Source organism: Phocoena phocoena, chromosome 1, assembly GCF_963924675.1.
Source record: "Phocoena phocoena chromosome 1, mPhoPho1.1, whole genome shotgun sequence".
Classification (NCBI taxonomy): Eukaryota; Metazoa; Chordata; class Mammalia; order Artiodactyla; family Phocoenidae; genus Phocoena; species Phocoena phocoena.
The window spans coordinates 25,412,584-25,433,292 of record NC_089219.1 but is presented as its reverse complement, the minus strand read 5'-3'; the positions used below and the strand labels follow the sequence as shown (position 1 = coordinate 25,433,292).

The window sequence follows — 20,709 nt, the reverse complement described above, 5'->3', positions numbered from 1 at the left end:
AAAGAAAGTTAAGTGTGCTTAGGATTTCTCAGCTTTTCCTGCTATTTCCTTTTTGTAGTGAGGTCTCCCCCCGTAGAAACTTTTTCTTCCAGAAAGGTATTCCTTCCTTTTGTAGTTAAAACCACCCATAGACCCTGAGCTGGATATATGAATAAGGAGTCATCTGGAAAGGTGAAGTGACTTGCTCAAGGATATAGCGATAAGGAAATGAAGAAGTCTAGAGTAAACCCGATTACAATCTTATTGGGAGATACAAAGTGGAAAAATAATGAGACCGGTGCAGTGCTTTATAGTTGACAGAGCTATTTCATTTAGCCTTACTGCAAGCTCTCTGAGGGCACAAGTCAGTTCTATAGTGTTCATCACTGATCTCCAGCAGCTAGCACAGCATCTGGCACGTGCTATGTGCTCCATGAATAATTGTTGAATGAATAAACAAATGAATGAACAGATCTGTGAGTTACGCAAAAAAAGGGATATGATCTCCCTTTTTAGAGATGAGGAAATTGAGGCTCTGAGGTTCATGCATCTTTTTTTTTTTTAATATTTATTTATTTTGGCTGTGCCAGGTCCTTAATTGCGGCACACGGGATCTTTAGTTGGGGCATGTGGGCTTCTTAGCTGCAGCATGTGGACTTCTTAGTTGCGGCATGCGAGACCTAGTTCCCTGACCAGTGATCGAACCCACGTCCCCTGCATTGGAAGGCAGATTCTTAACTACTGGACCACCAGGGAAGTCCCGTTGTCGTGTGTCTTTTGAATCATGAAACTTATGGCTGGTACACATTAGACCTCCCTTTTTGCATAATAGGACTCCGGTCCTTCTGTCCCCCACCTCAACACACAGAGGAAGGCTATGTCTTCAAGTCACTGGTCCCAAGAGGGAGCTATCTTTTGGAAGCCCAGGTCCTGCCATAACAAATTGCCACCTCTAGTTGTGGACCTGGCCCAGAGGGAAACAACTCAAAAAGCCAATTCTAGGACTCCGGGTCAGGAAAGGGAGTGTTATCTTTCTCCTCCTACTGCCACTGCTCAAGGTCAGACCTCTTCATTCTCTGTTGGTCTATTTTACCTGCCTCCTTACTGGTGTGCCTCCAGGTTCTCCCATTTGCACCCATTATCTCTTTAAAAGCAGAGACCTTATCATGTCCTCTGCTTAGTGATTTCCTACTAACGGCCTTAGGTAATGCCCAAACATTTCAATCTGACAGTTAGGCTGGTCCTTACTGGCTTCTTGGGCTACTCCCTGCCAGGCAACCCAGGCTCCATCCATATTTGGGGAACCACATTCCCCCAAATATGCTCCTATCTTCTTTTGTGCCTTTGCATATGCTCTTTCCTCTGCTTGGAACACAATGCCCTCCCTTCCCCCTTGACTATGAGGTGAACTACTCACTTTCAAGACCGAATACAATTTTCACCTTCTTGAAAAAGCCTGTCTTTCCAGGCAGAGTCAGACTACCTGTCCTTTCTGCTCCCCGGTGCCCTGGACACACATTTTCCTCAGCAACTGGCAATCTAGGTTGTTCACAAGGTCTCTCTCTCTCCTGGTTGTCTATGAAGGGACAGTATCTTCCTCATCTTTGTTTCTGTCCCAGTGCCTGGCACAATGCCTGCCTCAGCAGAGGTACCACAAACATTTGCTGCAGTGTCTGCCTCCTGTACACCACCATTGGAGCATCTGCATAACCTGTAGCCAAACAAGGGCTCAGGGGACACGGGCAGACCATGACCATGTCTCCTCTCCTGCCAGCCCCTGAGCCCTCCATCCTATGCTCCACAGGAGCCAGGTGGCCTTCCAAGCGGCTTTGTTTCCATTCAAGCCCTTGGCCTTGCTCACACACCCTCCCTAGCCTAGAGCCATGGGTCCTCCCTGACCCAGTCCCTGCAGACCTTTCCAGATCCAGCCCACCTCCCCCCAACTTTCCTTATCTTTCTTGCTCTAGGAACTGCTTTCTGCTTACCTTCTCCAAATACCCCAGAATGCTACTGCTCGGCTTGAAGCGCCTTTACCCCCTCTTGTCCACCTAGGAAGTGGCCGATACAACTCAGACTATCCCCTCCTCCAAGAAGTCCAGAGAGCATTAAATGTTCTCTCCCCTGTGCTATTCTGTACCTTGTAACTGTTATACCCCTCCCAGTGTAGTGACTTGTTTGTTTCTGTGTCTTGGCATCTTCACCATGTACCTCGGCATCTGACACAGAGCAAGGTCTCAGTGACTGCGTGCTGGGAATCAGTACATCACATTCTGCTGGGATAGTAGTGTTATCTTTCAGAGGGTTTTGGGACCCAGCACTACCACTTCCTAGCTGTGTTACCTTGGGCAAGTCATGATAGATAGCTCCCTGAGCTCCTGTTTTCATCTATAGGAGTGACAGCACCTACCTCCTAGGGTTGTCATAAAAACTGGATTAAGACAAGGCCTGTCATACACGTAGAGCAGCCTCTGGCACACAGCGAGCATTCGGCCAGCAGCAGCTACCATGCTACGGTGACCTCGGGTGTCTCATCTTTTCTCCACTGGAGAAGGCAGAGCTCACAGGGGCCCCAGAAGCCACACATGGGGTGTCCTGGCCAAGAATCCCACACCTCTGCTCTCTGCCTGACAGGCAAGAAAAGGAGAAAGAAATACAGGACACAGGCTTATTGGGAGTATAAAAATAGGACTTTTTTTTTCTCCTCATAATCACATCAATTATCAAAGAAAAACAGTATGTAACAAAAATACAAAGCTCTGGTGGATTTTTTTTGTCTTTTTTTTTTTTTTTTTTTTTTGCCCCCCACCCATCTCTCCCCAACAGCCGCTTCCCAGGGAGCCCCTGGCTGAAGCCTGGATGCTGTCCCTGGGTCGCCCTGGGGCTCAGGAGAACCGGTGGTCTAGGTCCCTCTGGGGGTTGACCGAGTACGAGTAGGCCTTGCCCAATACCAGGCGGTCTCGCAGCAGCTTGAAGAAGGCGTAGTAGTTGCTGAAGAGGATGAGTGCCAGTGAGATGGTCTGGTGCCACTTATCAGAGGACATTAAGGAGTACAGCTGGTAGACGATGACAGCGCCCTCCAGCAGCAAGAGGATGTTGAGGATCCGCAGGGGTTTGCTGAAAAAGAACTGCCCAGGAAAGAGTAGGCATGGACTGGAAAGTGGGCTCCAGAAACCTGCCTCTTGGAAGGGGGTTCTGGGTAGGCCAGTGAAGGGGTCAAGCTCTCGGGCCCCATGCAGACTTGGGTGGGGAGGAAGACTTCGTAGGGCTGGGCGTGGACCTTGCCATCTCTCTGCCTTTGTTTGTGGTGTTCCTTCTGTCAAGACTACTGCTTCCCACAGAAGCTGTTTAAGATCCGGATCAAAAAAAAACAAAAAAAAGATCCGGATCAACTTCCACCTCCTCCCAGAAGCCTTTCTTGAGAAGTCCTACTTGTTCTCTCAAACTTTTGCTGGTCGAAAACCAACACCTTATTATATGTGACTTCCTGGGTACTGTCAGGCCTGAACAAAGTAGAATCTTATGACAGAGGCATGGAAAGTTATTATAGACTCTACAGCCTGAGTCATTTACTATTTCACGTGTAGCATCCCCCGCTAGGCCGGAAGCTTCCAGGGGACACGGAGACACATCACTCTTACCTGGTGTCTACAGGGCAAGGTAGAGTGTAGAGACTAAGAAAAATTTTCTGGTCAGTTTAAAAGAATGATCGTGTCCAGGGATCTTGATTCTGCAGGGGCCAAGGTACCTAAACCTCAAGAGCTGATTATAGGATGGCAGGAGAAGTGCCAGGATACAGGAGTCCGAGAGACCAGCACGCCAGGCTCAGCTCTGCACCTGACAGGCTGCAGGACCTTGGGCAAATCCCTTCCCTGTCTGACCCTCAGGTTTCTCTACTGGGAAAAGAAGAGGTTAGCCCAGATCAATGATTTCTCAAACTGTGTTCCTCAGAGGCCCAGGTTCCAGGAGGTCTTTTAGGGGCTACCACAGTGGTCAGCAGGAAGTGAGGGGAGTTCCAACCCTTTCAAACAGAGCAGCGCCATGAAGTCCTATATACTGAACTTTAGTTTGACTGAGTTGGAGAAAAGGATTTTAACAGTAAAATAAGTAAATAAAATGGAAACCACCAGCCCAGATGATTTTGAGCAGCCCTTTCCATTGTACTGGGTCCATGAGTCATTACCATTAGTTCCCAAGTTTCCCAGTAAGGCACCCTTGGAACAAGTTAAACTCTCTAAGCTGATTTCAGTACCTGAAAACCAGGACAGCCCTGGTATTTCTTTCATACACAAGGTTCTGGTGAAGACTGAATGGGAGGGTGCATGGAAAGTGTTTACCACAGTGCCTAGCACACAGTAAGGAATGACGAGTGTAATTATTTTCACCACCAACAACCCCTCCTTTTGTTGTATCATCTTTTCTACCTCCACCCAATGTTTTCAAAGATCTGGTACCAAGTGAGCTACAGTTATGAAGGGATCATGTGTATGGCCGTCCTTGGGCTGCACGTGTGCATTGTCTTCTTTTGGATTTGGGAAATATCGAAAATAGCCGCCTCTTGCTATGACATCACCTTCCTGCCCAGCTGATCCTCCTGCCCTCTAGATCAGGCCCCACCCCTCCTTCCCAGGGGAGGAGACTCACGTGGAACCGGAAGTGGGAGACATCGGAGGGGATGGCCACGTTGTAGTGGCCCACTGCTTTGTAGACGTTCTTGCTGTGCTTCACCAGCACGCCCTGTGGCCACATGCACTCTTCAGTCCACCTGGAGGCACAGCCCGACAAAACCCCCTTATGCCCAGCTCACCCACACAAGGGGATGTGAGAAGACTGGGCATGGGGTGACCACCAGGGCTCTACTCCCATTTCTGTCACTTAGACACAATGACTTTCCTTTTCTGGGTCTTAGTTGCCTTTTCTGTAAAATGGGTAAGAACTGTAAGAAATTCACTGCACTGGGAGTCGGAAGGTTCGGGGCTGACATTCACGTCTCTGAGGGATTTCAAGAAAACCCTTTTCCCTCCCTGGGGTCATTTTATTCATCTAGCCTCCCAGCAGTCCACCACACAGCTGCCCGAGTGGTCTTTGTGAAACACCAAGCCAAGCCTGACTAGTCTCTCCTCAAAACCCTTTGAAGGCTTTCCGGTGCCCCTGGAGTCAAGTCCCCAACAATGTGTTATGGCCTCCGAGTCCCAGTGTGGCCTTCCATGACCCCCACCACATAGCGCCTGCTCAAGCCACCCAGAACTGCCTCTAGTTCCTCCAGCACACCTGACTGCTCCTGTCTCTTCATAAGGTGCTCACTCCAGCTGGGCTGCTCTTCCAGATGCCTTATCCCACAGAGTTCAGCATCTTTTAAATGCTCCCTGAATCTCCTGCTACCGGTCCACTTTCCCCAATGTGTTGTCACTTATTTATTTCCCTGTATCCCTCACTAGTCTGGGAGCACTGAAGGGAAGGGATGGTGTCCAATTCATTTCTGTGTCCTCGGAGCATGCCACAAGGCCTGGCACAGAGGCGCCCCAGAGAGCATGTGAATAAGGTTGTGGGACCAGTGAATTCTCTTCCATTGTTCTTTGAGATCTCCCAGGAAATATAAGGGTCCTGGGCCAGAGGACTGAGAATAACTGTCCACAAGAAGCTCAATCTCATGCTCCTGTCCTGTCGATTCCTTCATTTAAAAAACAGTTACCACGTCATATGCAACAACATGGATGAACCTCACAAACAATATGCTGAATGAAAGAAGCTGGACCCAAGAAGAATGTCTACTGTATGATTTAATTTACATGAAGCTGTAGAATAGGCAAAACTAACCTATGGTGAAATGAAATGAAAAGATGGTTGCCAGGGGGAGGGGGTCATTGGGAAGGGCCATAAGGAAATTTTCTGAGGGGCTGGAAATGTTCTGTATCTTGATGGGGGAAGGGTTACATGGGTGTGTATTCTTTATCAAAACTCAAGGAATTGTACACTTCAAGATCTGTGAATTTCACTGTATGGAAATCCTACCTTAAAAAAAGCTCACATACAAAAAACACAAAAAATTTGCTGTTGGACCTATCACAAGCCAGGCATTTGCCAGGAGTGAGGAGATGGCCGAGCGCTTGACAGACAAGGACCCTGACCTCCAGGAGCTTTAGTCTTGGAATGACAGGCAAGTAACTAAGCAAACACAGCAGAGGAAGAGCACAGGCAGGGCAGGGACACTGAACCTATCCTGGGTGGTCAGGAAAGTGTTCCTGGAGGATGCAAAGTGCTAAAGGATGAATAGGAATTAAACAGGAAAAGAAAATTGGAAAGGTCACTCCACGCAAAACATGCATCATAGGCAAAAGCCTGCATACAAAAGTACATACAGGGACGTCCCTGGTGGCGCAGTGGTTAAGAATCCACCTGTCAATGCAGGGGACATGGGTTCGATCCCTGGGCCGGGAAGATCCCACATGCTGTGGAGCAGCTAAGGCTGTGCGCCACAACTACTGAGCCCATGCGCCACAACTACTGAGCCCATGCACCACAACTACTGTGCCTGCACTCTAGAGCCCGCGAGCCACAACTACTGAAGCCTGTGTGCTTAGAGCCCATGCTCCGCAACAAGAGAAACCACTGTAATGGGAAGCCCGAGCACCACAACAAAGAGTAGCCCCCGCTCGCCACAACTAGAGAAAGCCCCTGCGTAGCAACGAAGACCCAATGCAGCAAAAAAAAAAAAAGAACATACAGAATTGGAGGATCCGAAGAGGCTGGGTCTGGCTAGAGCAGAGTATGAGTTGGGGCATGGGAAGAGACAGAGCAGAAAGGCTGGTAGGAGTCATTTCATCACGGGAAGCCACGTGAAGGAGCCTGGATCTTACCTGAGGACCATGGTGAGCCATGGGCAGGTTTATCCTCATATTCAGCCATGTACTCTCTTTCTACTCCCCCCTCCCCTCAGAGCCTTAGGCTAAGCCAAGCCCCACTTCAGCCCATTTGGCAATATCCATCCACTCTCTGGACCACCTGGACAGAGCCTGAGAGGGACCCTGACTGGCATGGAGGGCCAACATCAGGAGGCTTGGCCTCTGCGGCCTCCCTTCGCATCTCTGTGGGCCTACCTCTACAAACCTGTCCTAGGGGCCTCTTCTCGGCTGGGCCTTGTGCTGGGCCCAAGACTCAGATGTGATTCAGAGATGGTCCCAGCCTTGAGGAGCTTCCAGTCTAATGGGGGAATACAGGCAGGAAAATTAGCATAACCGGGGTAAAAAGACGGTGATGAAGGGCTGTAGAAATGCTAGGCACCAGGAAGGATGGGTCAGGCTGAGGGGAGGACAGTCCAGCCCCTCAGGGCTCCTGAGCAGGGTGTCTTCTGCCTCTGCTCTGAGTGCAATGCCATCCCGCAGCTGGGCCTTTTTCACCCCACTCATCCTAATTCTTTGTGTACACGGCTATCACCCGCACCAGACTGTAACTCCTCAAGGGGTCTCATCTTAGCCATTTCCTCCCTGTGGCTTTTCTTCCCTGGCCAGGGTATGTCATCAACTAACACAGCACCATACCCTGTTACCAGACTGATGTTTCTAAGGCACACCTTGGAATGGGTCCCTCCACTGTTCAAAACCCTCCATAGCTCCCCTCTGCCTATAGGTCAAAGTCCAAGCTCCTTTGTCCAATACACAGCACCAGGCCTGGGACAGCTTAGGTAGAAGTAAATGCTTTCTGAAAGAGTAGATTAGCCAATGATTGGATGGATGAGTGAGTGGAAGGAGGGAAGCAATGAGTGAATGCATGAGCAAATCAGCCAATGAGCAAGTACCTGAGTCAGTGAATGAGAAAGTCAATGAGTCTATGAATTTACCACCTGCCTTCCTCCCATCTTTAAGACACTGCAAGTTACCCAAGGACAGGAGACATGTCCTTCCTGGGCCCTGCCATATCGCACTCTGGCCACAAGGCCTAGCATACAAGACATGCTCAATAACTATTTGCTGATCGAATGAATGAGTTGATGAGCAGGGAGGTGAGTGACTCCAGACACTGACCAGGGGGGGCTGGGGTCGAGCAGAGAAGGGCAGACTCACGGGTGCTGCAGTACATTGGAGCACAGTGCTGGGTCAACCTTCTGCCAGCAGCCCAGGTGGGCAGCGGCCTTATGCAGCAGGTCGCAGTAGCTGGCAGGCAGCAGGTGCTGCATGAGGATCACCGAGGTGCTGATGGACACCAGCAGGAAGAGCTCGCAGGACCAGCGCTTGTCATAGTAATGTGTGTTCTGGGGGCAGCGGGAGGTGGGTGAGACCTTGGACACCCATAATGGCCTCACTCCCTCCCCCATCCCTGATTCCATCTGTCTCAGAAATCAAGACAGCCCTAGAGAGACCTCGGGGTGGCCTGAGACGAAGGACTGAACACCTAACAAAGGTGGCTTAATCATGGGCTTAAACCCTATGCCCACTACTCAGTTTTCTACAAAGAAAAATTATTCCCACTCTGAGCCAGAGAACAGGCTCTGGGGTTCAACAGAAATGAGTTCAAATCTTGCCTCTGCTGCTTAGTCACTATGTGACCTTGGGCAAGTCATTTCACTTCTCTGGGCTAGGTTCCTCATCCGTTAAATGAGGATAATATGAGTAACCACCTCTGAGAGGCGTGAGGAGGATTATAATACTCATCAAAGCTCTAGCAGGTTGTAGGTGCCCAACGGACATGAAGTCCTCTCAACCCCCAATCATTCAGTGCAGCCCATCCTCAGAGAAATGTGTCAAGCCAGCTGGGGAGGTACCTTCCCACATGGCCATACAAGCCAGAGAGAGAGCACAGGCCTTTGGAGTCCCTCAGATCTGGATGAGTCCTGCCTTTCGAACTTAATGACAAAGCAGGACACTGTGACGTGCCTGTGCCAAAACCGCCACACTGAAACACCAGGTCACCGCCTTCCGTTACCAAGTATTACAAACAACAATGCCATGTCCCCCTTGCTGGCTGGGTGACCTCGTGCGGGCCACGTCCATTCAGCAAGCCTTGTTTTTTCCACTCTAAAATGAAGGCAGGAGTCACTCTGGCCCTCAAGAGCACATATGGGAATCTCATCAAGAGCAGCAGAGTTATTTATGCGAGCAAGAGGGCTCCTGGGGGGCAGGCAGCAGGGTGAGGCCCCTTTCCTCCCTGGGTCAAGCTACGCACCTTCACGAACCAAACAGGCACAAAGGCCACGTAATAGGCGCTCAGCATGGAGCTGACCAGCACCTCCTTCATGCGCCAGTTGAAGTCCATCTTGAGGAACTCCACCTCACTGCGGATGAGGCTGGGCGACAGGCAGCAGGCGTGGGTGGGCATGGCGTCCGGGCCGTACAGCTGCCGCGTGTGCTGCTTCCACGTCTCCCGCAGTGTCAGCAGGTAGTCCCGGCTCCGTGCCAGGCCACTGACCGCCTCCCGGGGACCCATGGAGGCCATGTGGCTGAAGAGGTTTGTCTTGCGGAGGTCACAGTTCAGCTGCAGGAACGGAATGTACATCCCAAACCTGCTGGGGAAGACAGTGGTGAGGGCAGGCCTGCCCAAGGGCCAGGATCCCAACTCTTCACCACCAAGAGCTAAAGCCCACCTGGGCTTTAGCTCTCCTGGCTGTTCAGAGGGGAGACTCTACCGGTCCCTCTAGCCATCCAGCCTCCCAGCCAATGATCAGTCATTCAACCCATGTATTAGCACTAAGTGTGTGCCAAGCACTGTGCTGAGCGGCAGGTATACAGTAGGAAGCAAGACACGAGTCCCGGCCCTCACAGACTACTGCCGCCTAGCAGTCATCTTAACAGTCCACATTCACTGGGCACAACCAGTGCTCCAGATACTGTACTAAGTGCTTTACATGCATTCTCTTCTTTTGTTTCTCTTAACTCTGTGTTAGGTACTGTTAGTTTGTGCCCTTTTCAGCTGAGGAAGCTTTGACTCAGACAGGTGGAGTGGATTCCGAAAGCTCACACAACTAGTAAGGAAGTAATAGAGCTGGGATTCAAATCCAGAACTGTCTGGCACCGGTGATCAAGACAGATACTCAGCAAATACTACCAAGTAATTCACTAACTGAAAATATACATGGGGAAGAGATATGGGAACATATGTATATGTATAACTGATTCACTTTGTTATAAAGCAGAAACAAACACACCATTGTAAAGCAATTATACCCCAATAAAGATGTTAAGAAAAAAGAAAAGAAAAGAAAATATACATGGTACCACAAAGGAGAGGTAGACATTGTCATGGGTGCACATGGGGGCAGCTCTTTAGCTTGCAGAGGAGGACAGTTCAGGAACAATATTTATTGTGTGTCTATTATGTGCCAGGCACTGAAATGGGCCCTTGAACAGTACAAACCACTCTCCCTGAGGAGTACCCCTAGGTCAGGGCTGGAGCTGATTAGTTAAGAGATAGAGCGTGTGGCTGATATCATTTAAGGAGAAAACTAGACAGACCCATAGCCCAGAAGAGTAGATCATTAAAGTGGGTAAGTGCCAAGCACAGTACATGGAACGTCATGATAGGTGCTCTTGACAGGCATTCCTTGTTATAGCTTAGGGCCTCTCAATTTCCCCAGGCCCTCAGACGTAGCTCCAGGAGGGTCCCTGAGCTGCTGCCAGGAGCCAGACCCAGTGAGAATCCTACATTTTCTTATCTATAGTAATGTCCTCTTTCTTTATTCTGAACTTCCAGGAAGGGAAATATGAGTGTTCTTGGGCACTCATATAATTAGCCTCTTTGGGTTTTTGCTTTCTGGCCTATAAAATGGGAATGCTTCCACTTCTCCTAGGGTAAGGTTCAAGTAAGATACCTTAGAGAATTCTGGTCAAGAGCATAACCTTTGGGGTCAAATAGGCTAGGATTAAAATCCCAGCTCTGCCACTTACTAATGCTGTGATTTAGGGCAAGTTATATAATCTCTAAGAGCCTCAGTTTCCTTAACTTGCCTTAAGTTACCTAGCTTGTACTGATTCTCTATGCTCAGTCAGACATTATGCTAGTGTTTTTATAAATACTCTCTTTTAATCTTTGCAACAATGCCCAGCATGGTGTCTGGCCTAAAGTAGATCAATACAATTTTGTTTAGAAAAGAAAGAGGTCAATGATTCTGTGGGACAGAAAAGAACACTGAAATGGGATTCCCAAAACACTTTTCAGGGCACTTGGTGGGAATGAGGGCGTGGGGCACCTACACGAACATACAAGGGCTTCAGACTCAACCTTAAGGAAAAGTACTTAAGAATCTTCTTGGCTTTCCCACTACGAAGGACTGCCGATACAATTAAATTATTTGATAACAGCGAGTAGCTGCTCTGACAGGTCACAAGTTAGAAACAACTTCACATGCAAGATGGCAGATCCTCTTTCATCCTCTCCATCCTAGATGTGACAGTATCAATGTAGAAAGTAAATAAATAAAAGTAGAAAATAAATCCATATCAGCAAAGAGAATGGGAGTGAGGGTTATCAGTACATAAGTGATTCTGACAAATTTCCATCTGCAGATGGAAACATGTTGACAGATGAGGAGGTCATCATCTAGAGTAGCGCAGTCCAATAGAAATACGAGAGTCACACATGTAATTTAAAATTTTCTAGTAGCCGCATTAAAAAAAAAGGAGAAATTAATTTTAATAGTCTATTTTACTTAACCCAGTATAGACAAAATATTATCGTTTCAATATATAATCATTATTTATGAATGAGATATTTTACTTTCTTTTTTCGTACTAAGTCTTCAGAATTCAGTGTACGTTTTACACTAACAGCACATTTCAGTTAAAACTAGCCTATTTCAAATGTTTAATAACAATAGGCAGCTAGAAGTTACTAAACTGGATAGCGTAGGTCTAGAATGTGCCATGAGAGGGTTACAATGGGGGTAGGAGCTTATCTGCCCAGAGTGGCCCAAGAGAGACTGGCTTGAAGTGGGCACATTTGATAGAGGGTAGAAGTGAGAAGCAGGGCTGAACAAACGGGATTAAACACAGATCTGTATTCATTTATGAGTCACTCCCTTTCTCCTACAAACCTGACACAATCTGCCCTGAAAGATTCTTCTCTAAAGAAACTGAATAAACTGAGGATAACTGAGGTCTCTAATGGGGGCACCCTAGAGTAATACCCCCCTCCCCTTTCTGGTCTATGGGTGCCCACAGCTTGACAATTAGCACCTCACTCACTCTTCCTAAAGCAAAGTCTACCAGTCAGTGTGCCCTGCCCACATACTTAGAATCCCCAGTCAAACCTCCCATTCACGTATACAATGGCAGAGGGAGAGAAAGTGCATTCCAAGCCACTCAGTCCTCCACTCTTAAATGTAAACAGACAACCAAAGAAACTAACTACACTTAGAAAACTAGCAGCATGAAACAGAAAAATTGACCCAGTGGAAAGACAAAATTGAGGGAAGAGATCTTTAAAAGAGATCTCTTTTAAGAGATCTTTAAAACAAGAACAGAATGCTATGAGAAAAGAACAATCAGAAATCCAGAAAGAGGACTTAGAGATGAAAAATATGACTGCTGAAAAAAATCTCAATAAAAAAGCTGGAAGATGAAGTTGAGAAAATCCCCCTAAAGATAAAGTAAAAAGAAAGAGAAAAAGATAGATAGAGAAAGAGAGAGACAGAGTCAGAGAGAGAAAGAAAGAGGGGAGGGAGGGATGGAGGGAGAGGAAGAAAGGGAGAAAGATGAAAAATATGAGGGAAAATATAAGAGAAACAGATGACCAATCTATGAGGTCTACCATCCGACGCAGAGAAGTCCCAGAGAGGACAGAAAAAATGGAAGGGAAGACATTATCAAAGAAATAATAGAAGAAAATTTCCCTGACCTGAAGAAATACACAAATCTCCAGGTTAAAAAAGTCCTAGAGTACTGATAAGATGAATGACAAAAGTTCCATATCAGACACATTCTTGTGAAATTTCAAATAATCAAAAGATAAACAGAATGCTCCCAAAAGCTTTCAGAAAGGAAAAAACAAGTCATCCACAAAGTAACTGGAATCAAACTAGCATCAGACTTCTCATTAGAAACACTGGATGCTAGACACAATGGAGCAACATCTTCAAAATTCTGAGAGAATATGAATTTGAACTTAGAAATCGACATTTGGCTGAACCATCAATCAAGTATGAGGGCAGAATAAAGACATTTTCAGACATGCAAGGACTAAGACTGTATATACCTCCCATATACCCCTTGTTAAGAAAATTACCTCATAATGCACTCCAGCAAAATAAGGGAGAAAACCAAGAAAGAAGAAGACACAGGATCCAAGAAACAGTGGATCCAACCCAGGAGGGCAGGAAAGGAAGTCCCAGGCGGAGAGCTGTATAGCAGGCTTAAAGAGCAACCATTCCAGACTGGAGCAGGAGGATGGAGGGCTCCAGGAGGGATGTCTTTGGAGGGAAAAATGGACTCCAGGCAACAGGTAGTATGACTGACAGGCTGGATAAACTTGAGGATATGTTGAAGGCCCATCATTCTTTTGTCAACAAGAAAAAAGAAAGGCAATTAGAAACTCCAAGAAAAATAAAAAGCTATATAAGAAAGTTACAATCTAAATATGAAGCAAACTAAAATGTGGCATGGTTTTAAGCAATTGATGGAATATAAGAAAAGAGAAACCATTTGACCTTGACACTAGGAACATTCTTATTTTAAGAGGCCCAAGATTATAATTCAGTAAATATAGAGAAGGAATATCATCTATGCATACTACTTGGTCCTGCAGTGAATAATATTTTCATACTCACAATAATATCAAGGCCACTTATTGGTTTTTAATTTTTAGAATTAGCCTTAGACAAAGAATGGAAGACTTAAATGTGGCTATATAGGAGAATATGAATGTCAAGCATGACAATATAAGAGTACAGCTGCCAGGAAGTGATAGGAGGAAGAGGGGAGGAAAAGCCAATGGACAGGGCTCCTAATATTATGTTCTTACATAAAAGGGATTAAGACACTGACTATTGTTGATGGAATAAAAAACACAGGCATACTCATATTATTGAAAAAGAGGCCCAACAGAAAATTAAAAATAATAACAATTATCAAATACTAGGAACAGTACGGATGGAAGGTGAAGTAAATCTTCATCTGTCAATGCAGGGAATCAATGTATATGTGCATGTGTGCGTGTGTACGTGTGTGTGTACGTGTGTGTGTGTGTGTGTGTGGTATGCTTGTATATGCACAGAACATTCATTTCCAGGATATACAAGAAACCAGAAACATGGCGGTTACCTCGTGGTGGTTAGGTTCCCTTCCTTCTAAGAGTGGAAGGGAAACTGGGTAGCTGGGAGACAGGAGTCAAGGGAAGAATTTTTCATTCTACGCTCTTTTATCTGTTTTTCAGTTTTAATGATGTGAACCTATTACCCAATTATAAAATCAATAAATAAATGTGTAAAGAAATAAACAAAAGCATAAGGATATTAAAATTATGGAGGTAACTCAGAGAACACTTAAAACCAGAAACAGTAAAAGAGGTTGCTTTTGAGAAGTGGGACTAAAAATCTGGAGGGTGGGGTTAAAGGCTGTTTCTCATCATAAGCTTTTTTTTTTTTTCTTTTGGCCACACCACACCTCGTGGGATCTTAGATCCCTGACTAGGGATCGAACCCGCACCCTCGGCAGTGAAAGCACGAAGTCCTAACCATTGGACCACCAGAGAATTCCCATCATCAAGTTTTTTAGCACTATTGAACTTGATTTTTTTATGATATACGTGTCTTATATTAATAAAAATTTAAAGATTAAATAATATAAAATAAAGCAAAATATGAACACTGGGTGATGTCCGAGTAGTCACCAGAAAGTGTCAAATTAAGGCAACCGTTGACATTTCTAATCAGTACAATCTTGGAGGGCCATTTGTTGATATCTATCAAAAATGTAAAACATACCTTTTGGTGCAATAATTCTACTTCTGGGAATCTGTTGTACAGAAATTTTGGACAAGTGTGCAAAGATGTATGCAAAAGAATGTTCCCTGCCTCATTGTTTCCAATAGGGAAAAGCTAGAAACAACTCAAAAGCCCACCAACAGAAGACAAACAAAACAAATTGTGGAAAGTCTATTCAATAGAATATTATGAGGCCATTTAAACAACTGAGGCAGACCCATATATACTGCCATGGGAAAATATCCAAGTTATACGACTATGTGAACGTGTAATAAATTATACATTATCATGCATAGAGATTAACCCTATTTTTCTGTTTTTAAAAAATGTATATGTGTGGGTACTTGTACAGAAAAAATTTAGAAGGACATGCTGCAAGATAATGGTTTTCTGGAGGACTGAGATTATGTGGGACTTCCATTTACTATGTTAAAAGCTTCTGTAAAGTTTAATATTGTTACGTGACACATGTATCACTCTTTTAATTAAAAACTAGTTATAACTAAAGCAAATGTGATTTGGCTCCTACCATGACAGTGACCTTTTGATCACGCAGGGGAGAGACGAGTGTCCAGTTCTGAAGCTTCCCAGGGAACTGAGGTGACTCAGCCTGAGGAAGTTCATGACTCAGAAAGCCCAGGGGTTGGGAAATGACTGTTAATGCCCAGGCCGCCAGCAGCCTGCCCCAGAAACAGCCAGAGTGGACATCTTGCCAAAGCTCTCCCCAGTTCTAGTCCAGAAAGGGGCAGGCCTGTGCTCCTCCCAGACACTATCTTTCCATCCTCAACAATCTGGGTTCTGGCAAGACGGAGGAAGTGAGTGAGCAAAGCAGACACACAGACAGACATACAGATATGCATGTGAAGATACACACACACACACACACACACACACACACACACACACGCTTCATGCACAGACACCCACACAGAAACATGCGTGCACCCAGGTGCTTGCAAGCATACATACCTGGGGGAGGCACCGAGAGACTACATAAACACTAAGATATGCAAAGAGACAGAGAAAGAGAAAGAACCAGAGAGAGAGGAAAGGAAGAGAGAGGAAGATGAAGCCCGTGCATACCCCCTCAGGAGCTGTGGGATATACACTCAGATCTGAGTCCCCTTCTGACCTCCCCCTTGAGGGCACCTTGGGGAAATTATGCCTGCCGTCTCAGTTTCTGCTCCTGCAAAAGAAAGCTAATCGTCCTGATCTCAGGATGATATTGTCAGACAATGTGAGAGGGTACTGTTGCTGCCTGCCTGTGAGTCTACTGGGTACGGGGACCCAGTGCCCAGCCACACTCAGGGCAGAGGTCAGGAACAGGTGCTGGGCAGTGAGGGGGTGGAGTGAGGGGTACTCACGGATAGCAGAGGAACAGGAGGTTCAGGAAGGAGTAGGTCCTGAAGAGGTGGATGAGGGAGCGGCACAGACTCCAGCCTGTTGCCGTGAGAACGGTGAAGCGGGTGAGGAACAGCATGATGGAGCGAAAGAGGGAGACCTTCCCCCTCTGAGAAGCCTGGGTCAGGGCGAGATAGGACGGGATGGGGCCTTGGATGGAGGTCATGGGGTCTGTGCCCAAATCCCACCCAACATGGCCCGTGATCCCGCCCGGGGAAACGTGGGGCAGCAGGCTGGGCAGAACCTGGCAAGGTGAATCCTTTCCCTCGACGCCCAGGAAACTCCAAGAGCCGATGGGGATGTAATACTCTTCAACCAAGTTCAAAGGGAGCCCCAAGGAAATGCCTCAGGGTTGAAGGGCTGGGCACACCTCCTTGGTACCCCCATGGGTAAAGGGGAGTCCCAGAGTTCCCCAGCCAGCCTCTGGGACCCAATCACCTCCTTCACGATGGACCCAATGAAGCGGCGGCCCAGAACAATGGTGGTCACCATCAGCAAGTTGAAGTCGATCAGGTGGAAATTCTGTCAGGGGGCAGAGGCTGGGGGTCACGTGGGCCCCCTGCCCATGTACGGGCTTTTCGCATACCCACCTCCCCCTGCCCAGTCCTTTCCATCAGGACTGTCCCCACTCTCTGACCTTCATAGGCCTCCAGCTGAGTCAGACCAGGAAAATACCTAGAGGAGTAGAACAGGACCCAGAGGAGGAAAGTGGGACAGTCCCTGGAGACAAGAGAGTGGTGTGTGAGCCCTCTTGCTCTGATCACCCATGCCCCTGCCCCTGCACCTCTCCTTCTGCACAGAGCTCTTTCCTCTCCTTGAAATAGCCATGTATGCCTGTGACTCACCTCCCCCGCAGGACTTAAGACTCTGTGCTCCTTTAGACAAAATCTGAGTCAGATTCATCTCTGCTACCATTACACTGTGCAGTGTGGTGCTGAGTCCACTAGGGGTGAGCGTTCAGGAATCATCAGTTTCCTGTTCTTTTTATACCTCTCATGCCCAGCATGAGGCCAAACACACAGGGTTCTGCGTAAGCTATGCTAAACTAAAACCAAACCTGTCACTCACTCACACACACACACACACACAGCGGGTCCTAGCTGGGCACCTACCAGGGAGGTGTGGGAGGGCGGGTGGGAGGGCGGATACCACCACACTGTCTTGTAGATGTTGATGTAGTGGACGAAGAGGGCTATGAGCTGGCAGAAGAAGAGCTGCAACTCAAACAGAATGCTGGCCTGGACTGGCAGCTCGGGGATCTTGCAGTGCTGAAGGGGCACGACCGTCTGGGTGGCCAGTGGGGGGCTGGAGAGGCCCGTCCCAGAACTGCTCCTGGGGGTGTGAGGGAACAACGTCAGGAGCTGACCTGAGAACCCTACCAAGAAGCACTTCTGGGGCACAGGATTGCGAAGCAGGACCAGAAAAGCAGCTCAGGGCAGGGATGGAGTCCTCCTAATCCTGCCTGTCAGACAAAGGAGATGACAGAGCCTTTTCCTATTCATAAGCTGATTCAGTCTTTCCAACATTCCCCAGGAAGGAAAGAATTATTAGGTCCATTTTACAGATAAAGAAAAGGAGGCCCAGAGAGGGGAGACAACTTGTCCAAGCCACCAGCAAATCAGAAGCAGAACTGTAACTGGAATCCAGGCCTTCGGGTTTATTACACTATGTCCCACTGCATCTGTCCCACTGACCACCCTCTGGGACTTTTCTGCTGCTCCCCACCCTTTCAGCTCCCATCTGGCATCTAGGGTATCACACCCTAGAGCCCAGTCAGGGAGAGCTTTGTCCAGATTGCTCCTGAGAGCCCACAGTGAGGCACAAGAGACAGAAAGTAGTTTACCTGGTGCGGGAACGGACACTGGTGACTGATGCGCTGGAAGTGTGGCCTCCACCTGAGCCCCCAGAGGATCCTGGCTCACAGAGTGGATTTCGACAGTAGGATGTCCTGTTGGGACCTCTTCGTCCTCCTGCAGGGCTCGACATAAGGTAGATCCTCAAGCCAGAGGGCATATATCAAGGATAACAGCAATGATACTGGCTGCCAGTTACCTGCTGTCTCATTTTGTCACTCAGTTACAGAGATCCATGGTCTGGCCCCTGCCCACCTCTTCCAACTTATCTCCTACCATTCCCTGCCTCGCCCCCATGCTTCAGCCAGCCTGGCCTTTCTCTCTTTGAGCAAACCAAGCTTATTGCTACCTTCTGCACTTGCTGTACTCTCTGGAGAGCCATCCCCTGCCATTTTGTAAGTATCTGCCCCCACAACTATCTTATTTCTATGTTTTTTCACAATTCACTCTTCATCTTATTCATTTGTTAACATATTTACTGTCTATCTTTCCCACTGGAATGGAAGACCAGTGAGGTCACTATCCTGATCTGTCCTTTTCACTGTTGTATCCCCTCCTCCTACCACAGTGCCCAGCATGAAGTCAGTGCTCAATAACTGTTGATGAGGGAATGAATCCGGAAAGGTTCCACAGATTGGTAAACTCAGTTTACATTGTGTCACAGGTAGTCTGGGGGTCTGGGTCCTGCGCTCTTAGCGCTGGTGTACACTGCTCCTTTCAGATACTACAACTCCCTGTAGGCTTACAATTATGGGCACCCTTGAAGTTTTTTCTCCAGGACCCAAGATCCAGCTCAGTGGGCATCCTGGACTCTCACAGTCAGGACCCAGGGCCTGAGCACAGTGTCAAGGGAGAATGGTGTGGTTGTGAACCCAAAACTTGGACCTGCAACCTCTTTTTCTAGGCTTAGCAGTCTAGCCCAAGCTCCCAGGCATCACCCTGCACAAAAGTCCTGCACAAAGCTCCAAGGCACCATCCCAGTCCCAGTCAAAGTTATAGCCTTGTTCATACCTCCTCATGGCAGCAGAGCAGCCTCCACACACACACACCCCTTGCCCTAGCTTCTCAGCCTGTAAGTTTTTCCCACACGTCTCGGAAAAGTTCTTGTCTGGGAGCTCTGCCCCAAACAGCCCCCAGCCCCAAAGCTCTGTTCATGCACCACTGTACCTGGCTTAGAAAACCCCACACAGGCACCCTCAGTCCAGATGCTCTGCCCACACCCACTCTGCTCTGTTTAGAAGCTCTGCACCCACATAAAGCCCCTCAACCCAGAAGCCCCGCCTACACACAATTGTCAGCTCATAAAACCCGCCCACAAGCCAATAAAAGCTCTCTCTGCCTGGCTCCAGAGTGGGCTCCCTTCTTCTGGAAGGTCTCCTTCCAGGCCCACCTCGCCAGTACAAAGCCCCTACTGCCCAGAAAGTTTGCCCCTGCACCAGGGCCTACAGCTCAGGAGCTCCGCCCTTAGCACTAAGGCCACGCCCGCCGTTAAGCCTCGGCCCACTCTAGCCCAGAAGACTGGGTCCTCACCAAAGCCCCCAGGGAGCCTCCGCATTTGGAAGCCCCTCCCACCGCTCCGATGTCCCGCCCCCACAACAGAAGCCCCACCCGCTAAACGACAGGAGGGGGCGGGGTCCCTCTACGCCCACATCCCCTCCCCCTCCCCTCGCCGGGATCCTGTCCGCGTGGGGGAGCAATTAGCAGCTTGGCCGTCCTAACCCCCGAGCCCGCCCGTTCCCGGGCCGAGTTGGACCCGCGCCGCTCACCCATCTCCTCCCCCCGGCGCTCTCCGCTTCGCCGCCGCAGCTCCAGCGGGCAATATGTCGGAGGCGACGGCGGCCGGGAGAGGACTAACCGCCGCAGCCCAGTCCCCTGGTATCAGCTGCGCGCTCCCGCCTCACCGCTAAATTTGCATACAAGGCGGGCTAGAAGCTGGGGGCGCGCTTCTTAAAGGGGCCGCTCGGACCAAGGCAGTCCCGCGCGCTCTTTGTCTCGCGGTCCCCCACGCGTTTCCTGCAGATGCTGCTGAAAAGCCCGAGAGGGAGGGTAACCCACCGCCTTCTCTTACCTTGCGTGCCTTCTCCCAGCACCACTTCAGGGCCGAGGGAGGGGGCCGGAATAGCCTCTCGGTTCCTGCATCCGTGAGTGTTCCTCCGGCGCCTCAAACTCATCGCGTCCCAAGTTGGGCTTTCATCTTTTCTCTTTGGCCTTATTGCTCTTAGGTCCACCCCAATCAAAACCTGGGAGTTATTTCTCCATTTCCTTCTACCCCCACATCCAATCTTCCACCTAGTATTGCTGACCCTGAGTCCTAATTATTTATCACATCTGACCCTATCCGTCTTCCACCACCTTAGTTCAATTCCTGATTCTGCCAGTTCCAAGACTTGAAATCCTGTTTCTTGCTCTTTACTGGTAATATTCACCTTATAGGCCTTGGTGGCCTATAAGGTGAAATAATGCATGTAGAACAGAGTCTATTTTTGTTTTTTTCAGAGTCTGTTGTAATTAATGTTCGCTGTCATTACTATTATGATATATGGCAAGCACTTAACACAGAGGAAGCACTCG

General features: G+C 48.3%; 1 protein-coding gene across 2 annotated transcripts; it reads right to left on the bottom strand.

Moving 5' to 3' along the window:
• Positions 1 to 2,630: 2,630 nt before the first annotated feature.
• Positions 2,631 to 20,015, bottom strand: TMEM39B (transmembrane protein 39B). Of its 2 annotated transcripts, XM_065881107.1 has the most exons (9): positions 19,905 to 20,015; positions 18,129 to 18,255; positions 17,398 to 17,617; positions 16,724 to 16,807; positions 16,249 to 16,403; positions 9,136 to 9,472; positions 8,037 to 8,224; positions 4,621 to 4,741; positions 2,631 to 3,104 (listed from the first exon to the last, which is right to left on the bottom strand). In XM_065881107.1, the coding sequence occupies exons 1-9, from the start codon at positions 19,906 to 19,908 to the stop codon at positions 2,862 to 2,864; spliced, it is 1,479 nt and encodes a 492-aa protein (XP_065737179.1). In that variant the 5' UTR covers positions 19,909 to 20,015; the 3' UTR covers positions 2,631 to 2,861. The 2 variants fall into 2 exon arrangements, with proteins under 2 accessions (XP_065737179.1, XP_065737185.1); XM_065881113.1 differs by lacking the exons at positions 16,249 to 16,403; positions 16,724 to 16,807 and having other exon boundaries at positions 19,905 to 19,959.
• Positions 20,016 to 20,709: the final 694 nt, after the last annotated feature.